Below are 18965 nucleotides of genomic sequence, written 5' to 3'. Positions count from 1 at the left end.
CTGATAATACACACACACTACGCTGAACCACACTTCACAGACGAGTGTCAGTACTACTGATAATACACACACACTACGCTGAACCACACTTCACAGACGAGTGTCAGTACTACTGATAATACACACACACTACGCTGAACCACACTTCACAGACGAGTGTCAGTACTACTGATAATACACACACACTACGCTGAGCCACGCTTCAGAGACGAGTGTCAGAACTAATGATAATACACACACACTACGCTGAACCACACTTCACAGACGAGTGTCAGTACTATTGATAATACACACACACTACGCTGAACCACACTTCACAGACGAGTGTCAGTACTACTGATAATACACACACACTACGCTGAGCCACACTTCACAGACGAGTGTCAGTACTACTGATAATACACACACACTACGCTGAACCACACTTCACAGACGAGTGTCAGTACTACTGATAATACACACACACTACGCTGAACCACACTTCACAGACGAGTGTCAGTACTACTGATAATACACACACACTACGCTGAACAACACTTCACAGACGAGTGTCAGTACTACTGATAATACACACTACGCTGAACCACACTTCACAGACGAGTGTCAGTACTACTGATAATACACACACACTACGCTGAACCACACTTCACAGACGAGTGTCAGTACTACTGATAATACACACTACGCTGAACCACACTTCACAGACGAGTGTCAGTACTACTGATAATACACACACACTACGCTGAACCACACTTCACAGACGAGTGTCAGTACTACTGATAATACACACACACTACGCTGAACCACACTTCACAGACGAGTGTCAGAACTAATGATAATACACACACACTACGCTGAACCACACTTCACAGACGAGTGTCAGTACTACTGATAATACACACACACTACGCTGAACCACACTTCACAGACGAGTGTCAGTACTACTGATAATACACACACACTACGCTGAACCACACTTCACAGACGAGTGTCAGTACTACTGATAATACACACACACTACGCTGAACCACGCTTCAGAGACGAGTGTCAGTACTACTGATAATACACACACACTACGCTGAACCACACTTCACAGACGAGTGTCAGTACTACTGATAATACACACACACTACGCTGAACCACACTTCACAGACGAGTGTCAGTACTACTGATAATACACACACACTACGCTGAACCACACTTCACAGACGAGTGTCAGTACTACTGATAATACACACACACTACGCTGAGCCACACTTCACAGACGAGTGTCAGTACTACTGATAATACACACACACTACGCTGAACCACACTTCACAGACGAGTGTCAGAACTAATGATAATACACACACACTACGCTGAACCACACTTCACAGACGAGTGTCAGTACTACTGATAATACACACACACTACGCTGAACCACACTTCACAGACGAGTGTCAGTACTACTGATAATACACACACACTACGCTGAACCACACTTCACAGACGAGTGTCAGTACTACTGATAATACACACACACTACGCTGAACCACACTTCACAGACGAGTGTCAGTACTACTGATAATACACACACACTACGCTGAACCACACTTCACAGACGAGTGTCAGTACTACTGATAATACACACACACTACGCTGAACCACACTTCACAGACGAGTGTCAGTACTACTGATAATACACACACACTACGCTGAACCACACTTCACAGACGAGTGTCAGTACTACTGATAATACACACACACTACGCTGAACCACACTTCACAGACGAGTGTCAGTACTACTGATAATACACACTACGCTGAACCACACTTCACAGACGAGTGTCAGTACTACTGATAATACACACACACTACGCTGAACCACACTTCACAGACGAGTGTCAGTACTACTGATAATACACACACACTACGCTGAACCACACTTCACAGACGAGTGTCAGAACTAATGATAATACACACACACTACGCTGAACCACACTTCACAGACGAGTGTCAGTACTACTGATAATACACACACACTACGCTGAACCACACTTCACAGACGAGTGTCAATACTACTGATAATACACACACACTACGCTGAACCACACTTCACAGACGAGTGTCAGTACTACTGATAATACACACACACTACGCTGAACCACGCTTCAGAGACGAGTGTCAGTACTACTGATAATACACACACACTACGCTGAACCACACTTCACAGACGAGTGTCAGTACTACTGATAATACACACACACTACGCTGAACCACACTTCACAGACGAGTGTCAGTTCTACTGATAATACACACACACTACGCTGAACAACACTTCACAGACGAGTGTCAGTACTACTGATAATACACACACACTACGCTGAACCACACTTCACAGACGAGTGTCAGTACTACTGATAATACACACACACTACGCTGAGCCACACTTCACAGACGAGTGTCAATACTACTGATAATACACACACACTACGCTGAACCACACTTCACAGACGAGTGTCAGTACTACTGATAATACACACACACTACGCTGAACCACACTTCACAGACGAGTGTCAGTACTACTGATAATACACACACACTACGCTGAACCACACTTCACAGACGAGTGTCAGTACTACTGATAATACACACACACTACGCTGAACCACACTTCACAGACGAGTGTCAGTACTACTGATAATACACACACACTACGCTGAACCACACTTCACAGACGAGTGTCAGTACTACTGATAATACACACACACTACGCTGAACCACACTTCACAGACGAGTGTCAGTACTACTGATAATACACACACACTACGCTGAACCACACTTCACAGACGAGTGTCAGAACTAATGATAATACACACACACTACGCTGAACCACACTTCAGACGAGTGTCAGCACTACTGATAATACACACACACTACGCTGAACCACACTTCACAGATGATTGTCAGTACTACTGATAATACACACACACTACGCTGAACCACACTTCACAGACAAGTGTCAGTACTATTGATAATACACACACACTACGCTGAACCACACTTCACAGACAAGTGTCAGTACTATTGATAATACACACTACGCTGAACCACACTTCACAGACGAGTGTCAGTACTACTGATAATACACACACACTACGCTGAACCACACTTCACAGACGAGTGTCAGTACTACTGATAATACACACACACTACGCTGAGCCACACTTCACAGACGAGTGTCAGTACTACTGATAATACACACACACTACGCTGAACCACACTTCACAGACGAGTGTCAGTACTACTGATAATACACACACACTACGCTGAACCACACTTCACAGACGAGTGTCAGTACTACTGATAATACACACACACTACGCTGAACCACACTTCACAGACGAGTGTCAGTACTACTGATAATACACACACACTACGCTGAACCACACTTCACAGACGAGTGTCAGTACTACTGATAATACACACACACTACGCTGAACCACACTTCACAGACGAGTGTCAGTACTACTGATAATACACACACACTACGCTGAACCACACTTCACAGACGAGTGTCAGTACTACTGATAATACACACACACTACGCTGAACCACACTTCACAGACGAGTGTCAGTACTACTGATAATACACACACACTACGCTGAACCACACTTCACAGACGAGTGTCAGTACTACTGATAATACACACACACTACGCTGAACCACACTTCACAGACGAGTGTCAGTACTACTGATAATACACACACACTACGCTGAACCACACTTCACAGACGAGTGTCAGTACTACTGATAATACACACACACTACGCTGAACCACACTTCACAGACGAGTGTCAGTACTACTGATAATACACACACACTACGCTGAACCACACTTCACAGACGAGTGTCAGTACTACTGATAATACACACACACTACGCTGAACCACACTTCACAGACGAGTGTCAGTACTATTGATAATACACACACACTACGCTGAACCACACTTCACAGACGAGTGTCAGTACTACTGATAATACACACACACTACGCTGAACCACACTTCACAGACGAGTGTCAGTACTACTGATAATACACACACACTACGCTGAACCACACTTCACAGACGAGTGTCAGTACTACTGATAATACACACACACTACGCTGAACCACACTTCACAGACGAGTGTCAGTACTACTGATAATACACACACACTACGCTGAACCACACTTCACAGACGAGTGTCAGTACTACTGATAATACACACACACTACGCTGAACCACACTTCACAGACGAGTGTCAGTACTACTGATAATACACACACACTACGCTGAACCACACTTCACAGACGAGTGTCAGAACTACTGATAATACACACACACTACGCTGAGCCACACTTCACAGACGAGTGTCAGTACTACTGATAATACACACACACTACGCTGAACCACACTTCACAGACGAGTGTCAGTACTACTGATAATACACACACACTACGCTGAACCACACTTCACAGACGAGTGTCAGTACTACTGATAATACACACACACTACGCTGAGCCACACTTCACAGACGAGTGTCAGTACTACTGATAATACACACACACTACGCTGAACCACACTTCACAGACGAGTGTCAGTACTACTGATAATACACACACACTACGCTGAACCACACTTCACAGACGAGTGTCAGTACTACTGATAATACACACACACTACGCTGAACCACACTTCACAGACGAGTGTCAGTACTACTGATAATACACACACACTACGCTGAACCACACTTCACAGACGAGTGTCAGTACTACTGATAATACACACACACTACGCTGAACCACACTTCACAGACGAGTGTCAGTACTACTGATAATACACACACACTACGCTGAACCACACTTCACAGACGAGTGTCAGTACTACTGATAATACACACACACTACGCTGAACCACACTTCACAGACGAGTGTCAGTACTACTGATAATACACACACACTACGCTGAACCACACTTCACAGACGAGTGTCAGTACTACTGATAATACACACACACTACGCTGAACCACACTTCACAGACGAGTGTCAGTACTACTGATAATACACACACACTACGCTGAACCACACTTCACAGACGAGTGTCAGTACTACTGATAATACACACACACTACGCTGAACCACACTTCACAGACGAGTGTCAGTACTATTGATAATACACACACACTACGCTGAACCACACTTCACAGACGAGTGTCAGTACTACTGATAATACACACACACTACGCTGAACCACACTTCACAGACGAGTGTCAGTACTACTGATAATACACACACACTACGCTGAACCACACTTCACAGACGAGTGTCAGTACTACTGATAATACACACACACTACGCTGAACCACACTTCACAGACGAGTGTCAGTACTACTGATAATACACACACACTACGCTGAACCACACTTCACAGACGAGTGTCAGTACTACTGATAATACACACACACTACGCTGAACCACACTTCACAGACGAGTGTCAGTACTACTGATAATACACACACACTACGCTGAACCACACTTCACAGACGAGTGTCAGAACTACTGATAATACACACACACTACGCTGAGCCACACTTCACAGACGAGTGTCAGTACTACTGATAATACACACACACTACGCTGAACCACACTTCACAGACGAGTGTCAGTACTACTGATAATACACACACACTACGCTGAACCACACTTCACAGACGAGTGTCAGTACTACTGATAATACACACACACTACGCTGAACCACACTTCACAGACGAGTGTCAGTACTACTGATAATACACACACACTACGCTGAACCACACTTCACAGACGAGTGTCAGTACTACTGATAATACACACACACTACGCTGAACCACACTTCACAGACAAGTGTCAGTACTATTGATAATACACACTACGCTGAACAACACTTCACAGACAAGTGTCAGTATGGACACACACACACACACACTAATGCAAAGGCACACTAAAACAAGAGCGCAGACAAACTCACATGCACATATGGACTCAAATCCACACACACACACACACAGTGATATTGTCTGTTTTTTGTCTTCCAGTTGTGCTGCCTCACCTCCACAAACTAGCGTTGGGTAACAACGTCCAAGCTACAGAGAGTAAGAGGATAGACATCGCTACTCAGCTGTTTGAGGCCTACAGCGCTCTCTCCTGTTGCTGTATCCTTCACCCAACACTGACGTGTGTGTGTGTGTGTGTGTGTGTGTGTGTGTGTGTGTGTGTGTGTGTGTGTGTGTGTGTGTGTGTGTGTGTGTGTGTGTGTGTGTGTGTGTGTGTGTGTGTGTGTGTGTGTGTGTGTGTGTGTGTGTGTGTGTGTGTGTGTGTGTGTGTGTCGTGTGCGTGTGTATGCGCGTGAATTCAAATCAAATGTATTCGGAGAATGTGACAAATAACAACAGATGTAGTAGACCTTACCGTGAAATGCTTACTTACAAGCCCTTAACCAACAACGCAGGTCAAGAAAGAGTTAAGAAAATATTTGCTAGATAAACTAAAGTAAAAACAGTAAAATAACAATACCGAGGCTGTATACAGGGGGTACCAGTACCGAGTCAATGTGTGGGGGTACAGGTTAGTCAAGTTATTTTGTACATGTAGGTTGGGGTAAAGTGACTATGCATAGGTAATAAACAGCTAGCTCCCTCAACAATGCTGTACATTAATCAATAATAGGTAATAATAGGTACATAGTAATAATGGACCTGTATGTACAATTCTAAAGTGGCTAGTGGAATCAATATCATATGATAGAACAGCAACTTTGTCTGCATGTATGAGTTCTGGGTGTGTTTGTGTCAGTGTTGGCTATGGGGGTAGTCAGTGAAAATCATCTCTAACGTGCATATAATTTCTCTGGTGCAAATAGTCTGTAAGGTGCAGGGAGACAATTAGGTTTAGCTTTTCAGCAGTCTGATGGCCTGGTTCCGAGACCCAATACTCCAATACAGCTTGCCAGATGGTAACAGAGTGAACAGTCCGTGGCCCGGGTGACTGGAGTCCTTGACTATCTTTTGGGCCTTCCTTAGACACCGCCTGGTGTAGAAGACCTAGAGGGCAGGGAGCTCACCCACAGTCATGTATTGGGCCATCCGCATCACCCTATGTAGAGCCTTGCAGTTGAGAGGGAGTGCAGTTGCCCGACAAGGCGGTCATGCGCCGGTCAGATGCTCTCGATGGTGCAAGGCCCATGCCCAATCCAATGGCCCATGCCGAATTTCTTCAGGTGCATGAGGTTGAAGAGGCTGTGCTGCGCCTTCTTCACCACTGTGGTGGTGTGATTGGACCATGTCAGGTTCTCTGTGATGTGATAATAAAGACAGAGGAAGCTGTTGACCCTCTCCACTGCAGCCCTGTCGATGACAATAGGGGAGTGCTCCACCCGTTGTTCCCTGTACACCGCGATCAGCTCCATGGTGATCAGCTGTGTGTGTTCCCTGCTACTGTGTCCTTAACTTACAGAACTTACCTCACCCTTTATTAATGGTTGAGACAAACCGCTACATATTAACGAGTCGAGGCCTTTAAACAGAAAAGCTAAAAGAGGGCAATAGTTCATTAAGTGGTTTTTAAATGTGTCCACCTAGCAGTATGCACTTAAGACATTTCAAGAACTGTACCCGGAGCAGAGTGTTGGCTTGGCTGGGGCTCAGGGGAGGGTGTTTTATTTCACTTTTATAGCTGTGACTCAGAATACGTCTTTAGAATAACAAGACCTGGGTCAAGACTAGGTTACTGTAGTCAGACTAGGTTACTGTAGTCAGACTAGGTTACTGTAGTCAGACTAGGTTACTGTAGTCAGACTAGGTTAAAAGTTCACTATTTGTGGTTCTGGGCTGTAATCGACCAACCCTGCCTCAGTCAGTGTGGTGTATATATATAGTACACTGAATAAGTTGAATACATTAGCTGTATGTGTATTTATGTGCTGGCGAGTTGAGAAAGGAAAATGAACTCTCCATTTTGGGGCCGTATGCTGATTACAGGGTTGAGTGGGCGGAGAGAGGGAGGGAGACGGAGGGAGACAGAGAGAGGGACCACAGCCCACAGAGAGGGAGAGCGAAAATGAGAGAGACGGACAGTTACAGACCACAGTCTGCCTCAGAGAGACGGAGAAGCCAGAAGAGAAAATGACAGAGGGAGAGCTGCCTCTAAGCCTTTGGTCAGAATTCCCAGCATGTGCATGTATGCATGCACGTTCCTCCCTAAATGTGTTCCCAAAATAGTGAGGCTCCTCAAGGGCATATTTCGCAGCACAGCGACATACCTCCCTAACCTCTCTAGTGACTTCCATGCCACCTCACACACTCACTCACACCAGCCGGCTGAGGTTTGGTAATGTGCGAATATCGCAGGCTATACGGGGGGGTCTCGTGTAGCTTTGGTCACAGTGGCTAAACTCCCCACTATCAGAGCCTGGTACTGTGACACCATCAGTGTGCGACGAGGCAGTGGAATGACTGTGGCCCTCTGGGTAATGAAGTCATATAACCTCACTAATCTTACTTGTTTTTAAACTGTATTAGTGTCATAATATTACTTCATTCACAACGGTTCAGTTGACCAGTGTTCAGTAGTGTTGAACTGTGTTTATGTTTGGTCGTCCAGTGTTCAGTAGTGTTTAACTCTGTGTTTATGTTTGGTCGTCCAGTGTTCAGTAGTGTTGAACTGTGTTTATGTTTGGTCGTCCAGTGTTCAGTAGTGTTTAACTCTGTGTTGGTGTTTGGTCGTCCAGTGTTCAGTAGTGTTTAACTCTGTGTTGGTGTTTGGTCGTCCAGTGTTCAGTAGTGTTGAACTGTGTTTATGTTTGGTCGTCCAGTGTTCAGTAGTGTTTAACTCTGTGTTGGTGTTTGGTCGTCCAGTGTTCAGTAGTGTTTAACTCTGTGTTGGTGTTTGGTTGTTCAGTGTTCAGTAGTGTTTAACTCTGTGTTTATGTTTGGTCGTCCAGTGTTCAGTAGTGTTTAACTCTGTGTTGGTGTTTGGTCGTCCAGTGTTCAGTAGTGTTTAACTCTGTGTTGGTGTTTGGTCGTCCAGTGTTCAGTAGTGTTGAACTGTGTTTATGTTTGGTCGTCCAGTGTTCAGTAGTGTTTAACTCTGTGTTGGTGTTTGGTCGTCCAGTGTTCAGTAGTGTTTAACTCTGTGTTGGTGTTTGGTCGTCCAGTGTTCAGTAGTGTTTAACTCTGTGTTGGTGTTTGGTCGTCCAGTGTTCAGTAGTGTTTAACTCTGTGTTGGTGTTTGGTTGTTCAGTGTTCAGTAGTGTTTAACTCTGTGTTGGTGTTTGGTCGTCCAGTGTTCAGTAGTGTTTAACTCTGTGTTGGTGTTTGATCGTCCAGTGTTCAGTAGTGTTTAACTCTGTGTTGGTGTTTGGTCGTCCAGTGTTCAGTAGTGTTTAACTCTGTGTTGGTGTTTGGTCGTCCAGTGTTCAGTAGTGTTGAACTGTGTTTATGTTTGGTCGTCCAGTGTTCAGTAGTGTTTAACTCTGTGTTGGTGTTTGGTCGTCCAGTGTTCAGTAGTGTTTAACTCTGTGTTGGTGTTTGGTCGTCCAGTGTTCAGTAGTGTTGAACTGTGTTTATGTTTGGTCGTCCAGTGTTCAGTAGTGTTTAACTCTGTGTTGGTGTTTGGTTGTTCAGTGTAGGTTAACTTTGTGTTCAGTTGTCCGGTCCTTGACCTCCTGCTCCAGTCATCTCAGAGGAGCTGATGGTGAATCACTTCCTGCCTGGCCTGAGGTGTCTGAGGACCGACATGGAACAGCTATCTCCTGAACACGAGGTACACACACACACACTGACCTCAAATGACCTGTTTCCCATGCCAGTTAAAGACCAGCTGATTCCCAGACCACTTACCACACAGCGTGATGTTGTCTCCAGGAGGGACACTCACCAGGCATACTTTCCACAGCACAGCAGTCTAACTGGTATATTTTCCACTGTGTGTGTCTCCTTTCCTGTTGCAGGTGATCCTGAGCTCCATGATCAAGGAGGGGGAGATAAAGGTAGAAAACAGAGGGATCGGACAGGCAGAGGGGTGAGTACTAACGCACACCAGTAAATCACTACTAAAGCACACCAGTAAATCAGTACACAATCACAGTCCTGTGTGCTGTGTCTGTGTGATGTATCTGTGTGCTATGTCTGTGTTCTATGTCGGAGCATTCAAAATCACACACACACACAACTCTACAAACTCTCCTTGTCTTTATCCGCTGGTTTTCGTCCCACACCATGAGTGCTGTTGACTGTTGGGTCACAGTCATATGACCCTCTGGAAGCCTAGCTGCATTAACAGTAGAGAAACTGCAGCCTTTAGATTCAGGAGAGTGGTAAGGAAGGCAGGTTAGGGGGAGGAGAGAAGAGAGCCTGTAAAGAGCATTGGGACTCAGCCATAGTGTGAGGGGGAGGTTAGGGAGTAGTGGAAATCAACTATTATAGACTGCCCATAGTGTGGCTGTCTTGTGAACATGTGTTTCTGCCTCGTTAAAAACAGAACTGTGTCTGTGTGTATGTGCGCACACGTGTACCCTCTGAACTCTTGAACTCTGAGGCTGTAGCCTAGCAACACAGTCGCACACCCCAATGTCATATTGAGTCTTGTTTTGAGGTTGTTAGTTTAATCATCATGTTTAATTCTAACTATAGAATCTCTCAGCATCATCATGCACAGTGTTAGAGACAAGAGTTGTCTGTTTTAGACTCAAAGTATCTATCAACAACCATGTTACTACACTACGGCACTCAACTCCAGCATTTTCCATAACGTTAATTTGACTATTGACCAAATTTAGTTGAAAAGTTGTTCCCCTACAGTTCTTTATCTGCTGTTGTTCAACCAGATTTAGGCAGAGGGGGAAAAAGAGGAACTCCTAACTGTCAGTCAGTAGAGACTGTTACTGTTGAAGCTTAGGAAACAGCTTTTCCATTTACCTGTCCAAATATATGGACGGAGAGACTGAAACAAGAGCAGAACAAAGCAAACAAATGAGCATTTGACAGTTGACACTGTCAATCACTGTATGTTTAGGGAGAGAACGATTGTAGAGATTATAGGGAAAACATTCTGGATGAATGATAGTATATTGATTCTTTGTGTCCAGGCCATTCTATAGGTTATATAATATATCCCATTCTACAGTATTATCATCAAAATATACAGTGCCTTGCGAAAGTATTCGGCCCCCTTGAACTTTGCGACCTTTTGCCACATTTCAGGCTTCAAACATAAATATATAAAACTGTATTTTTTTGTGAAGAATCAACAACAAGTGGGACACAATCATGAAGTGGAACGACATTTATTGGATATTTCAAACTTTTTTAACAAATCAAAAACTGAAAAATTGGGCGTGCAAAATTATTCAGCCCCCTTAAGTTAATACTTTGTAGCGCCACCTTTTGCTACGATTACAGCTGTAAGTCGCTTGGGGTATGTCTCTATCAGTTTTGCACATCGAGAGACTGAATTTTTTTCCCATTCCTCCTTGCAAAACAGCTCGAGCTCAGTGAGGTTGGATGGAGAGCATTTGTGAACAGCAGTTTTCAGTTCTTTACACAGATTCTCGATTGGATTCAGGTCTGGACTTTGACTTGGCCATTCTAACACCTGGATATGTTTATTTTTGAACCATTCCATTGTAGATTTTGCTTTATGTTTTGGATCATTGTCTTGTTGGAAGACAAAACACCGTCCCAGTCTCAGGTCTTTTGCAGACTCCATCAGGTTTTCTTCCAGAATGGTCCTGTATTTGGCTCCATCCATCTTCCCATCAATTTTAACCATCTTCCCTGTCCCTGCTGAAGAAAAGCAGGCCCAAACCATGATGCTGCCACCACCATGTTTGACAGTGGGGATGGTGTGTTGCTTTTACGCCAAACATAACGTTTTGCATTGTTGCCAAAAAGTTAAATTTTGGTTTCATCTGACCAGAGCACCTTCTTCCACGTTTGGGAGAGGCAAACGTTGAGAGCTGTGCGTCCTCCAAAACACAATCCAACCAAGCTGCTCTGCTTCTTGACACAATGCCCATTTCACCCAGAAGCCAGCCGCACCAATGTGTCGGAGGAAACACCGTACACCTGACGACTGTGTCAGCGTGCACTGCACCCGGCCCACCACAGGAGTCGCTAGAGCGCGATGGGACAAGGACATCCCTGTCGGCCAAACCCCCGCTGGGCCAATTGTGCGCCGCCCCATGGGTCTCCCGTTCGTGGCTGGCTGTGACAGAGCCTGGACTCAAACCCAGAATCCCTAGTGGCGCAGCTAGCACTGCGATGCAGTGCCTTAGACCACTGCGCCACTCGGGAGGCCCAATATAACTCATATATACACTTTGGACAGTTTATTAGGTACTTATTAGTTCACAAAAATGGTCACGTGGCTTGTTCTATAAAGCAAGCAGACAGGCATCGAGACATTCAGTTACTGTTCAATTGAACATTAGAATGGGCCAAACAAGTGACCTAAGCGACTTTGAGTGTGGTGTGATCGCCGGTGCCAGGCGCGAGAGTTCCAGTATCTCAGAAACGGCCGGTTTCCTGGGCTTTTCACGCACAACAGTGTCTAGGGGTTACAGAGAATGGTACAACAAACAAGAAACATCCAGTCAGCGGTTGTCCTGTGGGCGAAAACAGCTTATTGACGAGAGAGGTTGAAGGAGAATGGCAAGAATCTTGCAAGCTAACAGGCGGGCCACAAACAGAAGTGGTGTGCAGAACAGCATCTCGGGAAAGCACAACTTGTGGGCCCTTGTGACAGATGGGCTATTGAAGCAGACGACCACACCAGGTTTCACTATCAGCTACAAACAAGAAGGAGCCATTCCAGTGGGCACACGATCACCAACACTGGACAATTGAGGAGTGGAAAAACAATACCCGGTACGACGAATCCCGGTTGCGTCATGCTGATGGCAGAGTCAGGATTTGGCGTAAGCAGCATGAGTCCATGGCCTCATCCTGCCTGGTGTCAACAGTACAGGCTGGTGGCGGTGGTGTGATGGTGTAGGGAATGTTTTCCTGACACACGTCAGGTCCCTTGATACCAATTGAGCAACATTTTAAAGCCACAGCATGTCTGAACATAGAATCCATGCTCTGAAGAATTCAGGCTGTTCTGGAGGGGGGTTCCGACCCAGTACTAGATGGGTGTACCTAATAAACTTTAGCTCTCTGTGTGAGGATGATGCAATGTCTATAATGTCTATAATAAATGTACACGTTGACATTTTAGTGATTTAGCAGACGCTCTTATCCAGAATGACTTACATAGGGCATTCATCTTAGGATCGCTAGGTGGGACAACCACATATCAGTCGTAGTAAGTACATTTTCCCTCAAAGTAGTTATCAGCAAACTCTGTGCTAGTAGGAGAAGACATGCTGGCCAACATGTTCATTGTGTTTCTGTTCCTGTAGCTCTGTGTCCATTGCTGCTAGTCTGGTTGGTGAAGACGCTAAAACCAAGTTCCTGAGTAAGATGGGTCAGCTGACCACGTCCGGCGCCATGCTGGCCAACGTCTTCCAGAGGAAGAAATGATCTATCCTTCCGCCTGGGGCCCCAGCGCACTACATATCCCATGAGCCTCCAGTGTCCGGGAGCGCTGACCCAGCCACCAGTGATAGGCCAGGTCAGGGTCTGTTCGAATACCTTCTAGATGCATCCTTCACTCCTCTGTGACTCGAAAGGGGAGAGCTATCTGGCTGAGCCCTAGGAAGGGAGGAAGGAAGGGTGCGCTTTGAACTATTCGATCAGGGCCAGTGTGTATATCAATACTCTGAAGTGACTTCCTCGTCTCAAGGAGAGAAGACGAGATGAGTAGAGGAAGTCATTATAGACTATTGAGATGCACCTAATTGGGTTTGATTTAGCATTTTAGCTTGCGCCATGTCGGCACCAAAAGCTTTATGAATGTTGCAGTCCAGTCTAGTTAGAATGTTAGTGGCGTTCTATGTCAGAATGTGATTGTTCCGGAACCTTTTGGTGTCAACATGGAGAGGACTAGCTTACTAACTGACGTCTGTATGTTCATGGCTCTGGGGAAATGCCTACTTGAAGTCAAAATCGCCTGCCTTCATTTCGTCACGTCTCTCTCTCTCATTGTTGTTTTGATAGTCTCTATTTTATAACTTATTTATCTCTTAAGACTTTATTCCTCCAAAGAAATGTGCACATCACTTTATCATTCTTTTCTCTTTGTTGTGTGTATTTTGATTCAGAGTCGTCTTATTATATATGATGTACATGATCATCATCACTACCATTCATTGGCTTAGTTTGTTTATGTTGGAAATGTGAAGATGAAGAACACTGATTCCCTCGCTCCATGCCTCCCTCCTTCCTCCTTTCCCTGTCTCGTTCTGCCTCTGCGTGTTGCAGTGTCTCGGCTGGTTCTTATCTAAAGTGGCTGTTCTGATTTGGGTTTTGTTATTTTCTCTTTGGGATATGCTCTACAAGTAAATAACTGTATGATACACTGAAATGAAAAGGACTGTACCCATATTATTATGTACATTTGAAATTGGTGTCATGAAATAATAAAAGACGAAATAAACAATTGTGTACTTATACAGTTCATTTGGAAAGTATTCAGACCCCTTGACTTCTTCCACATTTTATGTTACAGCCTTGTTCTAAAATGGATTCAATAGTTTTTTTCCCTCCACGATCTTCACACAATACCCAATAATGACAAAGCAAAAACGGGTTTTCAAAATGTTTACAAATGTATAAACAATTAAAAACAGAAATATCACATTTACATAAGTAGTCAGACCCTTTACTCAATACTTTGAAGCACCTTTGGCAGCAATTACAGCCTTGAGTCTTCTTGGGTATGACATTTAACAAGCTTGGTACACCTGTATTTGGGGTGTTTCTCCCATTCTTTGCAGATCCTCCCAAGCTCTGTCAGGTTGGATGGGGAGCGTCGCTGCCAGCTATTTTCAGGTCTCTCCAGAGATGTTCGATCGGGTTCAAGTCCGGGCTCTGGCTGGGCCACTCAAGGACATTCAGAAACTTCCTTCTGGAAGGTTCTCCCATCTCCACAGAGGAACTCTGGAGCTGTGTCAGAGTGACCATTGGGTTCTTGGTCACCTCCCTGACCAAGGCCCTTCTCCCCTAATTGCTCAGTTTAGCCGGGTGGCCAGCTCTAAGAAGAGTATTGGTGGTTCCAAACTTTTTCCATTTATAAATGGAGGCCACTGTGATCTTGGGGACCTTCAATGCTGCAGAAATGTTTTTTTGTACCCTTCCCCAGATCTGAGCCTCGACACAGTCTTGTGGAAAGGTCAAGTGGTCTGATTACTTTAAGTATGCACTGTACACCTGTCTCTGATGGTTATTGTGAATGTGTGTGTAAAAATATCCACCATTGCCATACAATACACAGCTCAAAGTTTCAGCAGGTGTTCAGAGTAGTAAAACTAAGCCCTTGGTAAATAGACAGAATCCCCCCTCATCTGTCACACACACACACACACACACACACACACAGCCGCTACTACTCTAACTTCAAAGAGTGTTATGTCCCTTTGTCTGTCCAGGATTCCAAAGTTCAGTAGATGGGACAGACAGAGTTGCTGGCCCGTAGACTGGTTCAGAGCCATTACAAGTCCTAGCTTCGGTATACAGTGTACTGTAGGGAGTCATGTGTGACGCTACACCCTGTTCTGTCAATATATCACCCAGTCCCCACCCCTCCACAAAGAACAGAATTTGCATATTCACTTTAATATTTAACATTGTTACTGATTACTCACCAGGTGGACAAATAATGCATATATTTTAATACACTGTACTGCATGGGTAGAAATGAAATGTTGGTATTTTTCAGCGTATAATAATAATAATACACTGAACAAAAATATAAATGCAACATGTAAAGTGTAGGTCCTTGTTTCATGAGCTGAAATTAAAGATCCCAGAAATGTTCCATACACACAAAAAGCTTATTTCTCTCAAATTTTGTGCGCACATTTGTTAACATCCCTGTTAGTGAGCATTTGATCCTTTTGTCTAGATATTCCATCTACCTGACAGGTGTGGCATATCAAGAAGCTGATTAAACAGCATAGTTGTTACACAGGTGCACCTTGTGCTGGGGATAACACAAGGCAGCTCTAAAATGTGCAGTCATACAACACAATGCCACAAGTTTTGAGGGAGTGTGCAATTGCCAGGATGACTTCCGGAATGTCCACCAGAGCTGTTGCCAGAGAATTTGTTAATTACCATAAGCCGCCTCCACCGTTTTAGAGAATTTGGCAGTATGTCCAACCGGCCTCACAACCGCAGACCGCGTGTAACCAGCCCAGGACCGCCTTCTTCATTCTTCACCTGCGGGATCGTCAGATGTGTGGGGTGGGGGTGTGTAGTAAAGCCCTTTTGTGGGGAAAAACTCATTCTGATTGGCAGTGCCTATCTCCCCAGTTGGTGGACCTGGCCCCTGAAATGGGTGGGCCCACCGATGGCTGCGCCCCTGTCCAGTCATGTAAAATCCATAGATTAGAGCCCAATTCATTTATTTCAATTGACTGATTACCTGATATGAACTGTAACTCAGCAAAATATTTGAAATTTGAAATTGTTGCATATTGTGTTACTTAAATTGTGCTTTTCAAAAACCCTAAGTCGCTTTACCATTGTAGAAATGAAAAGAAAAACAGGACTCAAAACAAAACAGACTGAACAAAAACAAGAATAAAGTGAGGGGTGTGCTCAAAGAAGGGAGAGAGTTGGGGTTTGGATACGAACCCAGTTTAGGGTAAAGGGCGGGATCTGGGTTAGGATACGCACCTGGTGTAGGGTGGTGTGTTTAAGGGTAGGTGTGTTTGAGAAAGAGAGAGAGTATGTGGGTGATTTGAATGAGAGTTAAGCTATGTTTGCAGTGTGTCAGAAGAGGTTTTTAAGCCCAACTTTGGTGAATGTTGACTTTCTTGGGGTCCTGTGTTTTTACTTAACTTACTACTGTGTGTGTGTTTGGAAAGGGCCTCAATTGGGACTTCTTAGTCATACGACTGACTTTGGGCGAGTGTGTGTGTGTGCTGTGGTGACTCAGAAAATCATGTCTGTTTCCAAAGCAAGCAGCAGAAATGGTCTTCAAGTTTCAACCACGGGAACATGGTGCCTCTACGCTGCTGTGTGTGCGTGTGTGTGTGTGTGTGTGTGTGTGCCAGTGACACGACTGCAAACAGGATACGGAAGGAACCCTTTGAACTGAGTCCAGCGCTGTGGTCACTTTTATGGCAGAAACACACACACACACATTCAGTGTGTGGCAGGCCACTAGAGCGCTTATTAATGGAATCCTCCTCTGGCCTTTTCTCCTTTTCTGGTTGTCCATGTTTTACTCTCCCTTTATAAGTGGGTTGCCTGTAGCAACATGCATAACCAATGAATTATTTGCTTTTGCCTTTTGGGCAATGTTTATCCTTACACACACACAGCCAGATGTTTCTGTGGCTTCGGCCATGTTTGGTGTCAGAGGCTAAATTGAAGCGTTGAACTGTTAGCGATATGTTTGGAGTTTAAATTGAGGCATTTTATTGCTACGCTAGTCAGTTCCAGATCCTAATTTCCCCTCTGCTAACTGCAGGGAGGCTCGCCACAAATATGCCTTGCTCAGCGGGAGCTTACGGGAATGGTTGAGGAGAGGGGGGAGGGGGGGGAGCAGCGTGAAAGACTTCCATTGGCTCTGAGAAAAAACTATGTTTTAATACATACATTTTATACATACATATTGTTTTTCTGTCATTATAATGCTCTCATCAATGAAAGAGAGAAGCTTTAGTGTCATATTAGAGAGTAAGAACGTACATTCGAGTGTAGGCTAATACCTCTTAACAGAAACAAGAGCAACAAACCATCATCCGTATACAAACATACACTGAACTAAAATAAATGCAACAGGCAACAATTTCAAAGATTTTACTGAGTTACAGTTCATATAAGGAAATCAGTCAATTGAAATAAATTCATTAATATATGGATTTCACAACTGGGAATATAGATATGCATGTGTTGGTAACAGATACTTTAAAACCACTCAGTATCTGGTATGACCATTTGCATAGAGTTTATTTATTTTTTATTTAACCTTTATTTAACTAGGCCAATCAGTTAAGAACAAATTATTTTTTACAATGACGGTCTACCAAAAGGCAAAAGGCCTCATGCTGGGACGTGGGCTGGGATTAAAAATACAAACAAATTAAATATAAATATAGAGACCTAACAACACAGCATGGTAGCAACACAACATGGCAGCAGCACATGGTAGCAGCACAAAACATGATACAAATATTATTGGGCACAGACAACAGCACAACTGGCAAGAAGGTAGAAACAACACATCACGCAAAGCAACAATAACTGTCAGTAAGAGTGTCCATGAATGAGTCTTTGAATTAAGAAATTGAGATAAAACTGTCCAGTTTGAGTGTTTGTTGCAGCTCGTTCCAGTCGCTAGCTGCAGTGAACTGAAAAGATGAGCACCGCAGGGATATGTGTGCTTTGGGGACCTTTTACAGAATGTGACTGGCAGAACTATCAAGGCACAAGGCGAGACCCAAATGCAGACACAGGAGGCAGATGGTTGGAGTCTTACAATGTTTATTAATCCAAAGGGGTAGGCAAGAGAATGGTCATGGATAGGCAAAAAGGTCAAAACCAGATCAGAGTCCAGGAGGTACAGAGTGGCAGACAGGCTCATGGTCAAGGCAGGCAGAATGGTCAGGCAGGCAGGTACAAAGTCCAGAAACAGGCAAGGGTCAAAACCAGGAGGACTAGAAAAGGGAGAATGCAAAAAGCAAGAGAAAAGCAGGTGCTGTAGGTTTCATTGAGAGCAGGTAGTTTGCCCCCGGTGATGCGTTGTGCAGACCGCACCAGCCTCTGGAGAGCTTTGCGGTTGGGGGCAGCACAG

The 18965-nt window shown here is 44.5% G+C and overlaps 1 protein-coding gene across 10 annotated transcripts in view; it reads left to right on the top strand.

The window, feature by feature from the left end:
• The window catches only part of LOC139420316 (RAB11 binding and LisH domain, coiled-coil and HEAT repeat containing), a 55091-nt gene extending 40460 nt beyond the window's left edge, over positions 1-14631 (top strand). For 6 of the 10 annotated variants that reach the window (XM_071170275.1, XM_071170278.1, XM_071170273.1 and 3 more), the window contains 4 exons: positions 6098-6214; positions 9733-9821; positions 10009-10079; positions 13462-14597. In XM_071170275.1, coding sequence (XP_071026376.1) covers positions 6098-6214; positions 9733-9821; positions 10009-10079; positions 13462-13582 — 398 coding nt within the window. In that variant the 3' untranslated portion in view covers positions 13583-14597. Of the gene's footprint in view, positions 1-6097; positions 6215-9732; positions 9822-10008; positions 10080-13461 lie in introns of all 10 variants that reach the window. The other 4 variants (XM_071170281.1, XM_071170276.1, XM_071170279.1 and 1 more) reach the window with 2 other exon arrangements.
• Positions 14632-18965: the final 4334 nt, after the last annotated feature.

This window comes from Oncorhynchus clarkii, chromosome 11 (assembly GCF_045791955.1).
Source record: "Oncorhynchus clarkii lewisi isolate Uvic-CL-2024 chromosome 11, UVic_Ocla_1.0, whole genome shotgun sequence".
NCBI lineage: Eukaryota > Metazoa > Chordata > Actinopteri > Salmoniformes > Salmonidae > Oncorhynchus > Oncorhynchus clarkii.
This window is presented reverse-complemented; position numbering and strand designations above follow the sequence as displayed.